The 13760-nt window shown below is 39.6% G+C and overlaps 2 protein-coding genes across 5 annotated transcripts in view; both read left to right on the top strand.

The window, feature by feature from the left end:
• Positions 1–259: 259 nt before the first annotated feature.
• Positions 260–3343, top strand: LOC117487545 (microtubule-associated protein 1S-like; the record flags this gene model as incomplete). The annotated part of the gene is given in 1 exon segment (XM_034136193.1): positions 260–3343. A coding segment is annotated over 1 exon segment (159 nt), but the record flags the coding sequence as incomplete, so codon positions are not given.
• A 1281-nt stretch (positions 3344–4624) lies between these two features.
• Positions 4625–13760, top strand: part of palm1a (paralemmin 1a) — a 16207-nt gene continuing 7071 nt past the window's right edge. For all 4 annotated transcript variants that reach the window (XM_034136192.1, XM_034136190.1, XM_034136191.1 and 1 more), the window contains exons 1-3: positions 4625–4702; positions 10487–10523; positions 11459–11539. In XM_034136192.1, coding sequence (XP_033992083.1) covers positions 4698–4702; positions 10487–10523; positions 11459–11539 — 123 coding nt within the window. In that variant the 5' untranslated portion in view covers positions 4625–4697. The remainder of the gene's footprint in view (positions 4703–10486; positions 10524–11458; positions 11540–13760) is intronic.

The following is a 13760-nucleotide window of genomic DNA, read 5'->3' as shown; positions in this document are numbered from 1 at the left end:
AGACACAAACACCACACACACCACACACACACTACACACACACACAGACACACACACACACACACACACACAGAGAGACAAACACACACTCATACTCAAACACATGCACACGCACACACACTTTTTGGGGGAAACTTTGAAAGAAAGAGACTTGACACAACTTAGGAGATGCTGCCTTCAGGGACCATCACAGAAACACCACATCCTGCACAACTCTGTATTGCCTTATGCTCTGTCCTCTGATTGGCTCTCTCCTTCTCAGGTGACCCTGATCCCGACCTTTGATTCGCTGGCGATGCACGAGTGGTACCAGGAGACCCACGAGCGGCAGAGGGAGCTGAGCATCACCGTGTTGGGCAGCAACAGCACGGTCGCCATGCAGGAGGAGACCTTCCCCGCCTGCAAGGTCGAGTTCTGAGACTCCCGTCTGTCGCCATGGTTACATCCTGACCAATCAGAGGAGCCTCGGAGCCTCTGAGCCCCGCCCCCCTTTTTCTGTTGAGCATGCTCAGTCCAGAGTCCTGCACCGGGGGCCAAAACTGCAGCAGTAACAAAACATTTCAAATTCAGCCGAGGGGAGATTTGCTTTGATACCCCGCCAAAATAAAGGAGATCTTGGCGTCAGGTTGAGTTTAATAATAAGCTAATAAAACTTAATGTAGCATGAAGTTGAGTTTGTTTTTAAAATCCATTAATTATGTTTTTGACCGGTTATAAAAGTTTCTGAGGTTTCCCGACCCGCTGCAGGACTCTGGCTTATTTCACACACTCTTATTTTGAAGGGCGTTGCAACAGGAAGACAAGGTTTTGGGACTTCTCTTTTACATTTCCTGCACCTGTGTGACATCCCTGCACGGGTCACTTCCTGTCACTTCCTGTCACTTCCTGTCTCTCTGCTGGATCAGGACATTAGCACGTTAGCTAAAAGGCTAACGTCTCCATGTGGCTTCATTTTATAAAAGCAGTTTTTATTTCTTACTCTGACTTCTGGATTCAAATTTTAACTGTTATAATAAGCTCGGAACATTTAGCACAGACAATAAACAATACCGTATTCAGCTGAGTCAATAAAATTAAAAAGATCATTTGTAATTTACATTTATTTAAATCCAAAAAGTCCAAAATAAATTGCTGAGATGTTTATATTGCATTTACACAATCTTTATTCCGTCCTTATAATAAGATTGTTATTCCTTAGTTGCCTTTATCGCACAATTATGCAATTTTATGTCATAGTTATGCACTCTTTATCTTAGCCTACGATATCTTTATCTGATATTTTGTGTATCTGAGAGTTAGTGACGAGATGTCTGCAGAGTATCTCCTCGTTAGTGACGCGATGTCTGCAGAGTATCTCCTCGTTAGTGACGCGATGTCTGCAGTGTATCTCCTCGTTAGTGACGCGATGTCTGCAGAGTATCTCCTCGTTAGTGATGCGATGTCTGCAGAGTATCTCCTCGTTAGTGACGCGATGTCTGCAGAGTATCTCCTCGTTAGTGATGCGATGTCTGCAGAGTATCTCCTCGTTAGTGACGCGATGTCTGCAGTGTATCTCCTCGTTAGTGACGCGATGTCTGCAGAGTATCTCCTCGTTAGTGACGCGATGTCTGCAGTGTATCTCCTCGTTAGTGACGCGATGTCTGCAGTGTATCTCCTCGTTAGTGACGCGATGTCTGCAGTGTATCTCCTCGTTAGTGACGCGATGTCTGCTGTGTATCTCCTCGTTAGTGACGCGATGTCTGCAGAGTATCTCCTCGTTAGTGACGCGATGTCTGCAGTGTATCTCCTCGTTAGTGACGCGATGTCTGCAGTGTATCTCCTCGTTAGTGACGCGATGTCTGCAGGGTATCTCCTCGTTAGTGACGCGATGTCTGCAGTGTATCTCCTCGTTAGTGACGCGATGTCTGCAGTGTATCTCCTCGTTAGTGACGCGATGTCTGCAGAGTATCTCCTCGTTAGTGACGCGATGTCTGCAGTGTATCTCCTCGTTAGTGACGCGATGTCTGCAGAGTATCTCCTCGTTAGTGACGCGATGTCTGCAGAGTATCTCCTCGTTAGTGTCAGTGAGGTAACTGTTAATAAAGTTCTGATCCAGCAGAGTTTGAATGTCCTCACGACGTTTGGGACCACACGTTGCCTTTAAACAGATTTCTGTTTTAAAACACGACTGCATGCTAAGGTATCACGAGTTTCACTTTCTCAGCAGCAGACTACATTACCCATGAGCCTCGGCTGTTCTGTGCACAGCTGCTGATCCACAATCTAAAAGTAAATGTTGACATTTCTGAATTGATCCAACGAGTTAATCTGCCTGGTAACAGAGAGTGAAGCCCTCTGATTGGATGTTTCTTAGCTTGATGGGAGTTGTAGTTCTTTTCCAGACGGTTAAATGGGGAAACATTATATTAATAAGTGTTAAATGTGTTATTTCGAACCACAAATATAAAACTTGACCGTCATTTTATTAATTTCAATTTCTGCCAATGGGCTCTAAAAAAAACAAACACATTTCAATCTTTAACTTATTTATTTATTTTAATTTCTTTCCTTTCTACAAATGTCTCGCCTGCATTTTGATCCCGAGTCTGAACTCTGGTACGAGCTCGAGCTTCATTATTCGCTTAAATTTAAAGTTTATTTATCAGTAAACTTTTAGAGGGCTGAAACACACAAACGGTCTGATCTTAGGGTTAGGGTTAATTTAAGTTTATCTGGATAATTATCGTTAAGTAAAGACTGTTCCTGCACGATTTCAACCAGAACATTCAGAGATTGTAATGTTATTTAAATAAAGTTGACATTTAGAGAATCAAAGTCAGGTTTGGAGATAAATCCTAAAAAATACAGTTTCATTTTAAGAAAATAAAATGACTTTTTCTGGGAATATTTTTGATTTTTATTCCTGTACGTTTAAAAATCAAATTGTCATATTTGGGCTTTTTTTTATCACTTATAAAATAATGTACACACACACTCTCACAGACAGAAACACACACAGAGAGAAACACAGACAGAGACACACACACAGAGAGAAACACACAGACACACACACACACTCACACATAAAGACACAAATCTGATTGAAATTCTAAAAAAATACGATTTTTGTCTCAAAATAACGACTTTGTTTTCATAAAATCTCAACTTTATTATTGATCCCCGATCAGTTTTGTTTTTTAATCAGACCGAAGACTGTAGGCCATGAATGTGTTAAAGATGTGGTTTTATTTTGATAATATTCTCACACACACACACACACACACACACACACACAGGTAATATGTGTATTGAAACACTAATTGTAATGATTCTTTCAAAATAAAAGTAGCCCTTTATCAATGTCTGCAGTGTGTTTTATTGTGAAAATCCACATGAGTTAAACCAGTTTCTGTAATTCATGAAGATTTTAAATCCAAAACGAATTGATAAGTGGTCTTTGTCAAATAAATCAACATGTTATAACATTATAAAATGATTACCTGTAAAAGTTCAGTTCCTCTTCACTTTGCTACATATGACTTATTTAATGAAGCGCTGTGTGATGTCGCCCTCTGCTGGACTCACAGCGCAAACACAACGCTCACTGATGAACTGATAATCATTATAATTATAATATTTATTATTATGATATATTATATATTGTTTTGTCCGTCCCAGTGGTTAAAAGTAACTAAGTACATTTACTCAAGTACTGAACTTAAGTACACTTTTGAGGTTCTTGTACTTTACTTGAGGATTTCCATGTTTTCCTACTGTGTACTTTTCCTCCACTACATGTATTTAATCCCTTTAGTTACTTCACAGATGTGGATGAATGATGTGAAATATAATCAAGTGTTAAATCAGACTTTAGTTCCACCTGGAGTAAATCCACAAGCTACCCTGCAGTATACAAAGTCATTCAAACTAGCTGCACCTTTACCAGCTTTGAGAACACTTTCATGATCAATCATTATAAAACATATCATATATATTATTCTGAAATGGACCAATCTGCACAATGACTACTTTTACTGTCGCTACTTTCACTATATTTTGATGATAATACTTTTATACTTTTACTTGAGGAACATTTTGAACGCAGGACTTTTACTGTAACAGAGTATTCCTACACTCTGGTACTTCTACTTTTACTCAAGTACTAGATCTGAGTACTTCTACTTTTACTAAAGTACAAGATCTGAGTACTTCTACTTTTACTAAAGTACAAGACCTGAGTACTTCTACTTTTACTCAAGTACAAGACCTGAGTACTTTTACTCAAGTACAAGATCTGAGTACTTCTACTTTTACTCAAATACACGATCTGAGTACTTCTATTTTTACACAAGTACAAGACCTGAGTACTTCTACTTTTACTAAAGTACAAGACCTGAGTACTTCTACTTTTACTCAAATACACGATCTGAGTACTTCTATTTTTACTCAAGTACAAGACCTGAGTACTTTTACTCAAGTACAATATCTGAGTACTTCTACTTTTACTCAATTACCAGATCTGAGTACTTTTACTAAAATACTAGAACTGAGTACTTCTCCCCTGCTCAGAGGACACATTTGCCCCCCCTCCCCTCAGATACTACCCCCCCCCCCCCCCCCCCCCCCCCCCCCCCTCACCCCCCAGTGGGCGGGTCTCTTTTCTCTCTCGGATGCAGATCAGTTGATTCGGGCTGCAGCGGACTGATCTGCACCCTAACATGGAGTGAGTACACTTTGATTCTGAATCTCTTATTAATATTTCTCCCTCTTCTTCTTCTTCGTGTGTTTTATATTTTCTGTCTTTGTGGCGTGGGGGGCGACTTTAATGTGCGTGGGCATGTGGTGCGCGCTCCCGTGTGTCGTCATTGTGCGGCATCAGACCGCTGAGTCAGGAGCCTCTTTACCGGGAAACACTGCGCACAAACTGCACCAAAGTCCTGGAGGAAAATCAGGAATCCAAACCCAGAAATGACCGAGTGATGTGGGGGGGGGGGTCAGTGGGGGCGAAACTGCACCTAAATCAGGGAGAAAAGGGAGTGAAACGAGAGGAGGGATGGAGGTGTGGGTGTGTGCAGGAGGACAGTGTGCTCAGTGAGAGTCAAGATGCACAAAGTCCATCCGAAAAAGGAGAGAATGTACCCAATAGATGGAGTCCAGATGCCCCAGATTCAATTAGAAAAAGGGCTGGAATAAGCGGAGATGAGCCCCGTGATAGGCTGTCAGTCTGCACCAAAGCCCAGCGGAAAAACGAGGGAAACAAAAGGAGAGATGACCGTGTAATAGTGTCGTTATTGAGACTCAAACTGCACCGAAGTCCATGCACAACAATGCGTACAGCTTGCCGAATAATAGGGTATCAAGCTGCATCAAATTCCATTAGAATAACTAGTAGAATAAGCCACAAGATGACTGTTTGATAATGTGGTAATTAAGAGTCAGACTGCACAAAAGTCCATTAGAAAAAGTGGTCAAATAAACCGAGAGATTGAGGTGTGGGTGTGTGTAGGACAGTGAAAGTCAAGCTGCTCAAAAGTCCATTAGAAAAGACAATATAATAAGCCGAGAGGTGACCATGTGGTAATGCATTCATTAAGAGGCAGACTGCAGCAAAGTCAATTAGAACAATTGGTCAAATAAGACAAGAGATGGCCAATGGATAGGCTGCTCAAGCTGCACCAAAATCCGCCAGAAAAAGCAGTCAAATAGGAGGAGAAATGACCGTGTGGTGATGCGGTCAGTGAATGTCAAGCTGCACCAAAACCCATTAGAAAAATAGGTACAATAAGCCAATAAAATAACGCTTAATAGTGTGTCTGAAAGGAGTCAAATTGCACCAAAATCCACTAGAAAAAATAGGGTTTTAAACGGAGAGATGAAGGTGTGTCTGCACGCGGACCGGAAAGGGTTCATTATATTATTATGATTATTATGATTATATTGATATTAAATCTGGGCGGAGTCTCTCTGCTCTACTTTTCTGGGTGGAAGCAGAGGCGACATCTCATCGATGAGCCTCTAATTACATATCGATCCGCCTCTGCTCTAAAGGAGCCGATTCATCATCAATCAAGAAGAACTACTTCCGGTCACATGGTCCTCCACCCTCGTGTCCAGGCACTATTACTATCACTATTACTAATGCTATTAAAACTAGTTCTAATGATAAACCCTATTTGGACAGCGTGCAATAAGAAAAGAATACATTGGTAAAAGAAAAACGTGTACAAATATATACAACAAAATAAGGAAAATATTATAAAAAGGGTTAAGAATAAATAAGTAACATATACAAATAAAATTGAAAAATAAATGTTTGATATGCTATACAATACATTTTAAATTATATGCATAGAAATACATTTAAAAAATACAAATTGTAATAGTTATTTCTCAGTATTTGGTGTATTTGTGTTTATATTTGCACATGTGTGTATTCTTTATTTATTCGACTTTTAGACATTCTTATTATTTAAAAAAATATTAATATTGCACGGTTCATAACAACAATGCAGCTCAACGTGCTAAACATCATTTTGTATTTAAATAAATACATTCGGAGTCTCTGTCGTGAGATCCAGGGTTATTATTCTAGACTCAAACTTAAAGGGGACCTATCATGCAAAATGCATTTTTTGATGTCTCTTATACATCAATATGTGTCCCCGGTGTGTCAGGGAACTCACGCAGCGTCAGAAAATAAAACCCTCTCTTTTCCTCCGTACCCAAATCTCTAAAAACGGGGATACAACGGAGCTGATCCAGATTTGCGTCCGATATGACGTAATATCTGAGATGTGGACCCACGGCACTATCAGAAAGTTGCTATCAGAAACAATGCCCGTCTGTTTTGGACGTAATATGGTCGGTGTTTACATTAGCATCGCTAACACTCAGAGCTAACCTGTACTGGAGAGCATGTGTGTGAAGAAGCAGGAAATCAAAAGGAACTCACCTTGTGGTATAACCGGCAAGAGAGAAAGCCTTTGAGCTCCATACTGTTTCAGAAATAATCCTTGATAATCCATGATATGGCGTTTCATCACGGCAGCATTTAGTTTAGACAGTAGCTGCCGGGTCCCGCATGAGCTCAGAACCCTCCTTTTTTTTTATCACATTTTTAAAAAAAAATGCTTTATACCCCAAATCAGCACTTTTGAAACAGGAAGTGAAATAGAGGGATATGAGGCATGGCTAGAATGGGTGATCTGTTTGGTATTTTGAGCAAAACACTTCATAGACATGTTTTTTATATATTTTTATATATCTGAGACCTATGCTATTGCCTAAAAATAGCATGATACTGTAGGTGACCTTTAAACTAATTTGGGGAAATATTGTGGAAACCATACTAAAAGTAAATAGTTTTTTACAAATGTACTGTAGTATAACCTTGGTCTGACCCGTTACCTTTTCATATAACATCAGATATCAGGTAAATACTGGCTGAAATAATATGGAATCAGTGACATTGGACCCATTGTTTTCATACTTAAAACCCCATAATAAAGGTCACTGGAGTTCTCATTCCTCTTTCACTTTGGACCAATTTAAAAAGTATTCCATTGACTTTTAATTCCTCTTAATTTTGTAGGTTTTCACAGAGTTTCTGGTTCACAACAACAGTGTGGTGAACATCCCATAATATACGCTGCAGAGCTCCCAGTCTGCTTCAGATTCTCTGCCGTGTGCTCCGGTCTCCATGGAGACGAGCTGCAGCTTTGTGTTCAGGATCCTTTGAGTTCAGAAACTGTGGAGCTCAGCAGAGTTTAGCCACGCTCTTATTCTGAAATTCTGCTCACGTCTCTTTATACTAATGTTTGGTTTTAGCCACACTTTTATTCTGAAATTCTGCTCATGTCTCTTATACTAATGTTTGGTTTCAGCCACGCTTTTATTCTGAAATTCTGCTCACGTCTCTTTATACTAATATTTAGTTTTAGCAACGCTTTTACTTTGAAATTCTTCTCACATCTCTTTATTATAATGTTCAGTAGCTGATACGCTCTTATTCTGAAATTCTGCTCACAACTCTTTATTCTAATGTTTGGTTTTTAGCCACGCTCTTATTCTGAAATTCTGCTCACAACTCTTTATTCTAATGTTTGGTTTTTAGCCACGCTCTTATTCTGAAATTCTGCTCACAACTCTTTATTCTAATGTTTGGTTTTTAGCCACACTCTTATTCTGAAATTCTGCTCACATCTATGTAATTCTAATGTTTGGTTTTAGCCACGCTCTTATTCTGAAATTCTGCTCACATCTCTTTATTCTAATGTTCACCTGCTGATACGCTCTTATTCGGAAGTCCTGCTCAAATTTCTTTTAATTCTATTCAGATGTTAAATTGAAGCTACGCTCTTATTTTGAAGATTTCCTTTATAATGTTCAGCTGCTGATACGCTCTTATTCTGAAGTCCTGTTTAATGTCTAATAATCAGCTGCAGCTACACTCTTATTCTGAAGTTCTGCTTACTCGTCTTTCAATTTTATTCAGATGTTTAGTGGAAGCTACGCTCTTATTTTGAAGTTCTTTGCACATTTCTTTAATCCGATTTTCAGTTGCAGCCACGCTCTTATTCTGAAGTTCTGCTCACTTGTCTTAATTCTAGTGTTCAGCTGCTGATACGCTCTTATTCTGAAGTCCTGTTTAATGTCTAATAATCAGCTGCAGCTACACTCTTATTCTGAAGTTATGCTCCCGTGTCTTTCAATTTTATTCAGATGTTAAGTTACAGCCACGCTCTTATTCTGAAGTTCTATTTACACCTCTTTATTCTAATGTTCAGCTGCTGTTACGCTCTTATTCTGAAGTTCTGAGCACAACTCTTTATTTTAATGTTCAGCTGCAGCTACGCTCTTATTGTGAAGGTTTGATCACATCTCTTTATTCTAATGCTCAGGTACAGCTACGCTCTTATTCTGAAGTTCTTCTCAAAACTCTCTTTATACTTATCCTCAGCTGCAGCTACGCTCTTATTTTGTTATAGCATTGTGAAGCACCTTGAGATGACGTTGTTTTTAAAGTGCTATATAAATGAAATGTATTATTATTATTTTATTTTGTAGTTCTGTTCAGCTTGAAGCATCCTGAAGCTGAGTTGTGATGTTATCTGTTAAACACATTCCTGCCTCACAAACACAGAGTAATAAAATGTGAATCCTCCACGCTCTGTAAACAAAGAGAGCTTCAGTAGCAGCGAGCTAACAGCTAGCGGCTAACGCTCATGTGACAGTCAGGCTGCAGCTTTTAGATCAACAGGAGCTCTGTGAGTCGAACATCAGCTGATCAGATGCGTCCTATTTGTAGAGAAGTCTATGAGGAAATGTCCCTACTTCTCTCTCTCTGTATTACCTCAGATTGTATAGAAGTCTATGAGGAAATGTTCCTACTTCTCTCTCTCTGTATTACCTCAGATTGTATAGAAGTCTATGAGGAAATGTTCTCACTTCTCTCTCTCTGTATTACCTCAGATTGTAGAGAAGTCTATGAGGAAATGTCCCTACTTCTCTCTCTCTGTATTACCTCAGATTGTAGAGAAGTCTATGAGGAAATGTTCTCACTTCTCTCTTGATTTATTGCCTCAGATTGTATAGAAGTCTATGAGGAAATGTTCCTACTTCTCTCTCTCTGTATTACCTCAGATTGTATAGAAGTCTATGAGGAAATGTCCCTACTTCTCTCTCTCTTTATTACCTCAGATTGTAGAGAAGTCTATGAGGAAATGTTCTCACTTCTCTCTCTCTCTGTATTACCTCAGATTGTATAGAAGTCTATGAGGAAATGTTCTCACTTCTCTCTCTCTGTATTACCTCAGATTGTAGAGAAGTCTATGAGGAAATGTTCTCACTTCTCTCTCTCTCTGTATTACCTCAGATTGTATAGAAGTCTATGAGGAAATGTTCTCACTTCTCTCTCTCTGTATTACCTCAGATTGTATAGAAGTCTATGAGGAAATGTTCTCACGTCTCTCTCTCTCTGTATTACCTCAGATTGTAGAGAAGTCTATGAGGAAATGTTCTCACTTCTCTCTCTCTGTATTACCTCAGATTGTAGAGAAGTCTATGAGGAAATGTTCTCACTTCTCTCTCTCTCTGTATTACCTCAGATTGTATAGAAGTCTATGAGGAAATGTTCTCACTTCTCTCTCTCTGTATTACCTCAGATTGTAGAGAAGTCTATGAGGAAATGTTCCTACTTCTCTCTCTCTGTATTACCTCAGATTGTAGAGAAGTCTATGAGGAAATGTTCCTACTTCTCTCTTGATTTATTACCTCAGTAAACATTTTCCTGATGAGTTGATGGTCTTCAAGTCTTCTCCAAAACAGTGTGATGTTCATTCAGTAAATTATAGTCCAAAAAACGTACATTTTTGTGATTATGCTTCCAAAAACCAAGATGGTGACGTCCAGTGGGTTTGGCCTCAGACCTGATGATGCAAATAATAATAAACTGAAAATCTTATAATTATTATTAATCTTTATTTTCTAACATCTGTCTGTCTCTCAGGGTCGGTGAAGCTCAGGACCGACAGCTGCTGCTCGCAGTGAGTCTTATTTACACTCTGTCAGTGAACACACCACACACACACACACATGTTGAAACACACACATGTATATAGATACACACAGACATGTATTAATACACATGTCTGATATCAAACCTCAGACTGCAGCAGATATTTAAACCTGCAGACACACCCTCCATCATTCCCCAAGCTCTCTCACTAATGGACTTATCGATCCACACACACACACACACACACACACACACACACACACACACACACACACACACACACACACACACACACACACACACACACACACACAGACTTATCGACTTCCTGTATAACTCAACTGTTGTGTATCATATATTATGACTAATGTGTGTGTGTGTGTGTGTGTGTGTGTGTATTTGATAGTGCTTATGAGTAGACTGTAGACAGGAAGTAGCATTTCAGAATAAGAGTCTCAGGAAATTGTGTGACATTGCGCTGTTTTCACACCAAATGAAGCTGATTTTGGACTTGCGTCACTCTGCATGATCAAGTATGTTTATTAACTGAATTAATCTGGTTACATATCGAGAAATAAGCCAATAAATAATCATATTCTGCTCTGATTTATTATCAATAAAGGTATCAAAAGGATGCAGAAATACCTCGATTCGGATTCGTAGGAAGTCTGAATTCATTCTTTGACAAGCAACCAGCTTTTAAAACGCTAGTGCTACGCTAACGTAGTAGCTGCTTCATCATCGTAATGAGGACTACATTCTTTAAACACAGAGATATCTACATACTGTGTAACTTTAAAATTATGAAATGTATATTATTGGTGACAGGAGCACAGAGACGTGACAATTATCAACGTGAAACGCTTTTGAACAAATCTCGTACTTAGCCTTTTAGTATTTGTATCTTTGGGTTGATTTGTTTGCTATGCTAATAGCTTTACCTGTGTGTGAATCATGCCTCAGGAGAAGAGGAAGTGGCAGACGGAGATTGAGAACAAGAAGCGACAGCTGGAGGACGACAAGAGAGCGCTGCAGCATCTGAAGGTGATCAGCTGTTCCATACACATGTTCTTATTCATGCATATTTATACCGTATAAGAGCATTACAAAAACTCAGTAGAGATGCAGAAACTCATCCATAAAGTGTTTCCTCTGGTCTGAGATGTAAAGTCAGCATCTGGGTAAAAGATTTAGTGGATTAATAATTCAATATTTTCTTTATTGCCTGCACACAGACCTGATGTAACCTTCAATGCAAAATCCCTTTCGTCCTGATCCATTTCTATAAAAACCTGTCTGAAAATGAGCTGATCAGATTTTAGCCACTTGATGATGTCATAACGATGTGTTGTCTTGTGTAACCATTAGCCAATCAGCAACCAAGGTAACCCCCCCCCCCCCCACCTTATCACCTGAATCTCCTCCTAGAGCACCATTGAGTTCTTTGTAACCAAATCTCTCTCAGAGGGGCGTGGGGAGGGGCTCCTTATTTTCATCTGAAGTAACAGACAGAGAATCAGCACTTTGGAAACAGGGCTGAAACAGAGGGGATTATGGGTAATGCTGCAATGATCTGTTTGGTGTTTCAGCCAATCAGAGACAGGTTCTGGATATATCTGAGACCTATAGAGTGGTGCAGTGACACGTCCTAAAACCCGGAAGTAAGCTGCGCATGGGTTCCCTCGACAAAAACGCATTGCAGTCTCTCCATAGGGTTTAGGAAAATAGCTGGAAATAAGGTCTGTGGTTGAGACGCATCTAAGAGACGGGTCACGTTTTGTTCATCTCCACATGTCTACTTTTATAATGTTCTAATCATAAATCTAATGTCCAGAAGCAAAATGCTAACGTGATGCTATAAAGGAGCTACAGCCGAGTCCAGCAGCACGACTTCAACGTCACGCCGACTTCAGATCCATATTCAAACACACAGATTCTAAATGGTACGAGTTGAAGCGTTTGTTTGAACACTTTGCAGGAGGCAGGGACTTGCTTTCAAGCAGAACAGGGCAAACTAACTTAGAGGAGTGTTTACGTGTTCGGCGTAATGATGTACAACGGCCTCCACGACTTCTGTAGTCCTATTCAGCCACTTGGTAACAACCATCGTTTTTCAGACACGTCAACTCTTCAGAAATCACCAGTGGGGTCACTGCTGATGGATTTAATGTCCTAGAACAAAACGTGATCCGTCTCTTCAATGTGTCTCAACTAGGGATGCCAGAAACTGACCATGATCAAAATCGAAAATCGGACAGCCCTGGCGAATATTAATCGATTATTCGACACCCCCCCCCCCCCCCCCCCCCCCCCGCGGGAGAGGAAAAAAAAAAGTATTTTCGCAGAGCTTGCATTTGACTTCATTTGCACTTGTCAGTTCGAAGTAGTTCCACGAGGAACTCTACTGTGGACGTGCCGCTCTGTTCATCTTTAGTGGTGTTCTCACTGTTCTGTCGCCAATAAATCAATCGCACGTGTGATGGAGAGGGAGGGGGGGGGGGGGGTCGGGGTCGGTGTGTAGCAGCCTGCAGCAGCAGTCTGCACTCTGCGCTGCTGGCTTCCTCCAAGTTTACAGTAAAACAAACTGGTGGTGTGATCAATGGTCATTTACAATTATTAATACTATTACTATTATTAGCATTAGTCTATATTTTGGTTGAAACCAAACCAGGAAAAAAAAGAAAAACATAAATATTAATAAAAAAATATATAAATAAAATCGAATTTTTAAAATAATCTTCGATTATGGAGACTGTAACGAATATTCGAATAATCGAATAATCGCTGGCATCCCTAGTCTCAACCACAGACCTTATTTCCAGATATTTTCCTAAATCCTCTGGAGAGATCCCATTGGCTCTGAGACCAGGGAACAGGAAGTGGTCAAATGCTGACTCACTTCCAGGTTTTAGGACTCATTCCTGCACCTCTCTATTATATATTGATGAAGGGGACCTTTAAACCTTGAAATAAACGATTTACATTCAGCTGTCTTACACCCTTCTCTTTGGTTATCTTTACCATGTTAGAATTATAGTTTAGCACTTTTTACAGAACCGTAGAGTTGGTTTTTATTAGCGTTACAGTTATTTTTACTTATTTTTCAAATGATTTGGTGAAACCGTTTTCTTTTTGGGTTTAAGTTATTTTGGCTTTTTTATGAAAAACTAAATATTTTTCATTTCTTTTCAGGGTTTCAATTATTATTATTTATTTATTTTACAGTTGAGTTACTAGTATCTGTCTTGATGTTAAAGTGAAAACA

The sequence above is a fragment of the Trematomus bernacchii genome, unplaced genomic scaffold (assembly GCF_902827165.1).
Source record: "Trematomus bernacchii unplaced genomic scaffold, fTreBer1.1, whole genome shotgun sequence".
In the NCBI taxonomy this organism is placed as follows: domain Eukaryota; kingdom Metazoa; phylum Chordata; class Actinopteri; order Perciformes; family Nototheniidae; genus Trematomus; species Trematomus bernacchii.
Note: the sequence above shows the minus strand (reverse complement) of the source record. Positions and strands in the feature narration are given on the sequence as shown.